The 7,250-nt window shown below is 41.5% G+C and overlaps 2 protein-coding genes across 2 annotated transcripts; one reads left to right on the top strand and one right to left on the bottom strand.

The window, feature by feature from the left end:
* Window positions 1-6: 6 nt before the first annotated feature.
* On the top strand, window positions 7-1,016 carry LOC104947586 (ubiquitin carboxyl-terminal hydrolase 10-like). The gene is made up of 4 exons (XM_010773631.1): window positions 7-90; window positions 516-625; window positions 712-770; window positions 856-1,016. The coding sequence occupies exons 2-4, from the start codon at window positions 546-548 to the stop codon at window positions 999-1,001; spliced, it is 285 nt and encodes a 94-aa protein (XP_010771933.1). The 5' UTR covers window positions 7-90; window positions 516-545; the 3' UTR covers window positions 1,002-1,016.
* A 479-nt stretch (window positions 1,017-1,495) lies between these two features.
* LOC104947587 (ubiquitin carboxyl-terminal hydrolase 10-like) lies at window positions 1,496-6,959 on the bottom strand (the record flags this gene model as incomplete). Its single annotated transcript, XM_010773632.1, has 4 exons — window positions 1,496-4,252; window positions 5,705-5,764; window positions 6,163-6,208; window positions 6,832-6,959. Coding segments are annotated over 4 exons (1,676 nt in total), but the record flags the coding sequence as incomplete, so codon positions are not given.
* Between the last annotated feature and the right edge of the window lie 291 nt (window positions 6,960-7,250).

Genomic DNA, 7,250 nt, shown 5'->3' with positions numbered 1-7,250 from the left:
CTTATTGAGAATGTGAAGTTGATACATAAACCAGTGTCTTTGCAGCCGAGAGGACTGATCAACAAGGGAAACTGGTGCTATATCAACGCTGTATCCTTTCACTCTGCCTTTTGCTGCCCCTGCACATTTCAACACTCTGTTAACACGTGTATATTTTGGCTGTGGGTAACAGAACTTGCTCTTATATTGATTATAAGCCCAATAGCACAGAGGACAAATGGTGTCAAGTCCCTGGAAAGCTAGTGTGTGTTTCAACACTTGCTGAGGAGTGAGTTTCAGCTCTGCCTAGGCACGTCATCATGTTATCAATGTCTGGTGTTCCTTTATGAATAATGATTTAATTAAGTAAGACTAGGGAAAAACATTTCGAGACATCAATTTTATGAGCAACAAAAAAAACTCACGGGTTTTCAAATGATAATGTATTCATCCATTGGTATCAGATTACACATCACAGCAGCTTGTCGTATACCCTTTAGTTTTCTGTTCTTTCCTCCCTAACTCTGAACGCTCAGACCCTACAAGCCCTGATTGCATGCCCCCCCATGTATCACCTGATGAAGTCCATTCCTCTGCATAACGAAACGCAGAGACCATGTACCTCCACACCCATGATGGACAACTTGTAAGTAGCATTTCTGCACGATGATATCAAATGACTATCATTTGTTTTGCTCGGGAACATAACCATGGTTTCTGTGTCTCTCCCAGTGTCAGGCTGGTGAATGAGTTTAACAACATGCCTGTCCCATCTAAAGCCAAACAGCAAGGTAAGCCATTAGAAAACATGTATAAAGACTTTTTAGACTCATGTTCTGTAAGCATCACTGATGTATGATTTGTAACTGCCCACAGCTGTTGGTGAAAAAGTCATGAAAGACGTTAGGCCTGGGTCCCCCTTTGAGCCCACCTACATTTACAGACTGCTCACTCTCATCAAGTCGAGTCTCTCTGAGAAGGTAAACTACGCTGCCTCTGCATCAGATACAGTCACTGCATAGCAATGTGTCAGGGTGGTGTTTATTTTTTAATGATCACACTCTTTGAATGCACTTCCTCTGGAACAGATAGTGCTTGAAGGGAACGTCCATGTTTAAATCTTTTTTGATATATTTTCTTCGGTTCTGAATTTNCATTATTTATATTTCAGTTGTGTAAAACTATGTCCACGTTACCATGGGAGCTGTGTTTCTAAATGACAGTCTCCCTTCCTAGGCGTGGCACAGAAAGTTCTTGTTTTATTCACACAGCCTCTTGTGCTGTTGTCTCAAGAGGCGGGAATAGAAGAAGAAACATTTATTTTGTCTAAATGTACTTTTTGATCTCCTGTAATATTCACAGGCAGAAAGTATGCACTCTCAAAATAACTCTGACATGAGTCTTTTTTGATTGTTTCTTTTCTTGTGAACTTTCTGTGCCACGCCTAGGAAGGGAGACTGTCATTTAGAAACACAGCTCCCATGGTAACGTGGACATAGTTTTACACAACTGAAATATAAATAATGCATCTAAGGAACAGTCAAAGTTAATCGTTAGTACGTTCATAGTTTACATCATGTTTTCATAAATGAACCTAGCTTACCATCAGACTGAACACTATCAAATACAAACTGCTTAAATCACAGCCTTCAAAACAGCTGGGACAAATCTTTATGTAATATCCTTGATGATAACAGTCTTTAGTCTCATTATGCTCCCAAATACATTTTTGGGGGGGCAATATGACCCACTGGTGCTTTCAATACATGCACATCTAGTTCTTTAACATTTCTGGAATCGACTGAAGGTTGTGAAGCTGAGGAAATCTGTGTCTGCAGATCAAAATGAGCCTAGTTTCTTGGTTCCTAAGAAACACACTGTTTTAGAACACCCAATAAGGGCTGAACAGCTAACAAGGAGACAGTGTGCTGAAAGTGATCCCTATTGACTACACAGGTTTGCTTTCAAAGTGGAACTCAAACCAATGTGTTTGGGTGGACTAACAAATGGTCTCTGGTACATTTCAGTGGTTTTCTGAAAGAACAACTGTACAGCAACCCAAATGTGTACATACATGCAAAATTATCAGGTTATTCTAAACAGACACATCTCCAAGTATTGCTTCTGAAAAGGATAGAGCGCCGCACATAGAGACAAAAAGCAGTTCAGAGACACAGCAAAATACTTCGGAGGGTAATGTTTCTGTTTGCAAGCTCTTAAATTACTGACCCCAGAAAGGATCTTAAACTACACTTGTTTGTGTATTCACTCTAAGTGACCCGTCTCCACATGAAACCAAACCACAATTAGATTGGTCAAATTCTATTTTCTGACAACCTTATCACCTGGGACCGTTGTGAACAATTTTGCATTTTCCACTTGAATGAATGTTGAAGCTAAAGTATGTGTGGCTGCTTTGCAACACAGAAACAGAGTATAACATTATTTCCCTTGATCTTTAAATATCACAATTGCATCGACAAGATGACATCGTAATTCCAACAAGATCAGAGAACATGTGTAGAGAACATTCCTGTGTTTAAAAAGGTGTGAGCACTCCCATGCTTCCTCCAATAGTTTTGGCTAATGAGATAGGTGGGTCCATACATGTGACTAAAGACTTCATTTTTGACAGCTATTCTGGATGCAATACTACCATCTAGTGTTCATTTCTTGAACACGAGTGCAACATTTCTGCACCATTCCCAACATTATTAGCCAGCCTAAACTTAATAAACAAAGATAATATTTAAATATGATTATAACCTACAGAATCTTAAATTTGGTCACTTATCAAACCTACTCTTCTAAAACATAAAATGTTTAAAACCTTAATCCCACATAGGATCACAGAGTAAAAACAATACAGATGTCTCAACATTCCCCCCTAATGGAGGGAGAGAGAATGCAAAGCACTTAAAGCTGAAACCGGTGTTATAGGGCCATCTTCTAATTATACCTGCAAGTTTAGGGGCCATAGGATCCTCTGAAACGTGGACAGGGCCGACTTTGACCTCCCCAACTTTCTCAGGCTCCTCTGGCGTGGCGATGGAGGGAGACACAACTTCCACAACATTCTTTACCTCCACAAAGGCCTGCGGGCCCCCGGGCAGAGGCTTAGAGTTTTTGAAGAGGCTAGCCCAAGATTTGGGGAGGTTGGCAGTAGGTGCAGCTGGAAGGGTAGGCGACTGGGCCTGCTCTGTCACTACTGTCTGGGCAGCAGAGTCTGGGGAGAGCGGCTGGGCCGGCTCCCCCGCCTCAGAGTCTTCTTTGTGTTCATCTGCACTGACAGGAGCCTCAGCCTCCGCTAACCCATTGGCCACCCCGCTGTCCGCCAGCTCCCTGTCCTCCAGTTCAGTAGTCGTAATGGGAGTGGCAACAGAGAGGGTGGCCACAGCAGCTGAAGGAGTAAGAGGGGATTTAGAGCGGGGGCTGTTGGGAGTATGTGAAAGTTCGGGGCTCTGTGGAGCCAAATAATCTGGCTGCTGATCTGCAGTCCTCGGCCCCTCTGAGATCCCCCTGCTCTGAGAGGAGGATGAAGAGGAGGAATTTGCATTGTTGCCATCTGATAAAGAGGCAGCTCCAATTGTTAAGTCCAAAGAAGAGTCATCAGGGCTATCACAAGTCCTCTGATTGGCAGTGGATGTGGGGACAAACTTGGCTGCTGCCACAGCAGCTGTTGCTGTTGCCATGGAAACCGGTGCCGGGGTGGAAAGTTCAGCCCCCAAAAGCACCTTACCGTCCACATCTTCAGCACTGTGCGGTGAGCCACCAATGGCATGTCCGTTAACTAGCGCTGCCACAGGCGACCCGTCTGGTGCACAGCTACTGTGCCCGTGGCCGTGCCCGTGGCCGTGGCCGTGCCCGTGGCCGTGCGCGTGGCCACCGCCGGCCGACGGGTCCAGGTAGTTGTAGTACCCAGGCGGTCGCTTTTTCTTTTTCTTCTTTTCCCGCTGACCCAGGCCGCCAGGTCCGTCGATGTCCTGGCAGGCCTGATTGTCCAGGGCTGAGGCCTCCGAGTCAGGGCCGGCCTCCGAGTCAGGGCCGGCCTCCGAGTCAGGGCCGTCCAGCGAGTTGTAGTCTGCTCCGTCAGTGACATCATCTGCTGGAGGAGGCGTCTGCTGAGCCTTCTGCGCCGACTGGCAGCCCAGGATGAACTCTGGAGCTTGCGGGTTGAGGGTGCTCGACACCTTGAACAAAGTATCGCTCCCCCCGACGGGCTTGGAGTCCATCACCTCGTCAACACCAAACTCTATGCGCTGATAGTCTTCTGCTGCAGATAAAAGGAAAACCAATTAGAAACACAAAGCTTTGTCTTCAAATACATCGTGAAAATGTCCAAACAGAGATCGTTGTAGTTTAGTCTCTGCTAAAGAGTTTGTTCGAAAAATATTTTATTGAAGAATTGACATACAATCCTTATTTCTGAGGCTTCACCCAAAAGGGGTCATGGGAGCTCTGCCAGGATCACATACCAATAAGAAGAAACAAATTCTGCTGCTACTATTTTTAGCTCCAACAACTACTGTTGTGCGTCTACGCTCAACTATGCCACATTCTCTCTGGCCTGAGTGGATCCGAGGAATGTGGCCAACATATCCAACAGTGGGGAGATTCAACGATTAATTAAGTTGTTGCTTGTCTGACTTAGAAAGATATGACTAGTGTATTTAGTCCTGGATCATTTGTCACCTTTAATTTATTTTTAGACTAACCATAGACACATTTTCTTCTAATCCAACATGTCATGGCAGGGTGCAATTGTATATTATTGTAGATTTAAGACCTCTAATGACACTTACATTTATGTAAATTGAAGAGTACATTAAATGAACTGCATAACTTTGATGTATTCAGATAATTATATCTGATCAATATACAATATCCTGGTTTGGCAATTTATCTCAAGTTGAGTTAATCTGTTACTTGGAAAACTCAATTATCTCTATTTTATTCAATAAATAAATGTATTTTGATAAAGCCTTATGATGTACATCTATATAAACATCTTACAAAATGCATACTGTTAATATTACATTTTTTTTTAGTATTGACATAAAATCTAGAACAATGTACAAAAACAGATATTTATCATCATTACAAAACTTTTTAGTTAAAATGTGTTGCATGTAAGCTCAAATAGTAAATGATTATGCAGAGGTGCAAATTAAAAAAGGTGAACAAACAGGAAACATTAGTAAGTACAAATCAGAAAATCATCAAAGTGGCATTATGACACAGCCGACTGCTGGCCCAGACTGTAAACCCTGATGTTCTGCAGGCGTTAGGAGGGTTTGAAAACAGTGGTAACTTCTTCAACTTGGATTAGAAGATCTCCGGTTAGTGATACTGAAATCCCACTTCATGGCTTTAAATGCATTCAGTAGTAAAAACCTAAACAATGCACGGCTAAATATGTACACACATGTTAGCAATCACAGAAAACCATCACTATGCCCTTAAGCAGTGATTGTTAAATCAAACAAAATTCAGTTTTAAAATCAACTTGGAGCCCTGCAGTGGTGAAAATGCATATATGCAAGAGAAGATAAGATACTTTATAGTATCTTGAGCATGCAAAGCTCTACAGATTTTACCAACAGGCAAGAGAAAGAATACAGGTGTAAGGTTTAGAAAGCCACCAGTTTTTGAAACCTGGATTTTGAGTTTACAGCAAACGTACAACAGCTAGTCAAGCCACAGGGTGTCAGACTCCTCAACTCACCGCAAACCTGCAGTCCCATAGACTCCATAATATAAGGTACAGCAGGAGTGCAGTAACTTCCTAAATAATCAATACAAATCAAGGTAAGGCAATTGTCATGTGCAAACGGGTACCATTTCAAAGACAGGTGGCTGCTATTACATTTCTAATTTGGTGGTTCGAAATTTAAAGAATGAAAATGGCTGATGTAATCTTAAAATACTAGGATATGTAATCCTATCTGTACAATATAAACTGTTATGTATTAATAAATTCAAAAATAATCACATGAAAAGCATCTCCCTGCTAGGCAAGGCAGGTCAGTTGAGCCTGGGCTTCTATCTTACATCTTAAGACCTGCTTTGAAAAACTACAGTGATTTCAACATAAAAACATGAGAATGGTCTTTCGATGCTCATAAAATGTCAAAGGAAAAAAAGACAGTGTCTAGCAATTTAGTGATTGTAAAGTGTACATACCAGAAGACTGACTGACGCACGGGACTTTGTCATTGAATGGAGGAAGCTGTGTGGAGGCAAAATGCAAAGTTAAGGGTTTGAAAAGGGAATCTAGAAATTCAACCGTATAAAATTAGCATTCTCTAAGATATCAGTCCTAGTCAATCAAACAATGATGTTGTGCTTAAAGTTTAGCAATCTTGTTGATAGAAGAGCTTTACATTTTATTTTTCATTAATATAAATACTTTTATCAAAGAGCTTTGGGCCTTTGAGGTACATCCTCCAGAGATAGTGACTTAACATTTTCAAATACAAATATCAAAGGAATTATATTTAGATCTATCTTGAAACATTGATTACCGAGGTTTAATATGCAAGATGATTATCGGGACTATTCAAAATGGTGAAAACCAAAATAGACCATTTAATCATAAGCAATAACTAATTTAAGGCCTAAAAATTACTTCTTGAGCATTTGTAAAAACATTTGACAGGGCCAACCTAGAGCCGCAGTTCCAAATCTGTGTATTAGGATTAGTGTGTTGGTCAAAATGTGAACAACATTTCAAATGAGTCATTTCTTCCTGCTGGCCAGTAAAGGCCATCAGAGTTATAAGGTCAACCATTATGGCCATCATTGTAACAATGAGTTATTAATGTTGAAACAAATTGTTATCTGGCTGCTCACCTCGACATAACATCGTGGAGTCACGAAGAACTGATTGATCTCATCAGGGCTGAACTCCCCGAAGATGTACTGTGGGAAGGAATCAATAAAACCATTAGTTTGAAGGAAGGCAATGATGGAAAAATGTGCTTCTCTCAAGATATATATTTTCTTTTTATGAGGCAATTTCCAGATTAGAAAACTGGTCTTCTATAGGCGCTTTCACACCGCAGTACTTTTCCCAGAAAGGTTCATCAGAACTTATCGAACCTGAATAAGTCCCTTCCGAGTAAATCACCAGAACGCCGACACCTCATCATCTCCACCGGTACCATGTTTTTTTTTGTGTTGCCATATCTTAGTATCTCTGCGTCTGTGCGCTGGGCTAATGCTAATAATGCGAGGATAATAAAATGGCGGCTTCACAAAACCTTTAGGGC

Source organism: Notothenia coriiceps, unplaced genomic scaffold, assembly GCF_000735185.1.
Source record: "Notothenia coriiceps isolate Sejong01 unplaced genomic scaffold, NC01 NC01_scaffold00012763, whole genome shotgun sequence".
NCBI classification, from domain to species: domain Eukaryota; kingdom Metazoa; phylum Chordata; class Actinopteri; order Perciformes; family Nototheniidae; genus Notothenia; species Notothenia coriiceps.
The sequence above is the reverse complement of the archived record's forward strand: the minus strand, read 5'-3'. Positions and strand labels throughout refer to the sequence as shown.

Bases quoted from the DNA above. Each gene is read 5' to 3' on its own strand.
- LOC104947586 (XM_010773631.1), top strand. From the start codon at position 546: ATGTATCACCTGATGAAGTCCATTCCTCTGCATAACGAAACGCAGAGA. The intron at 626-711 runs GTAAGTAGCATT...TGTCTCTCCCAG, and splicing joins ACACCCATGATGGACAACTT to TGTCAGGCTGGTGAATGAGT. The intron at 771-855 runs GTAAGCCATTAG...AACTGCCCACAG, and splicing joins ATCTAAAGCCAAACAGCAAG to CTGTTGGTGAAAAAGTCATG.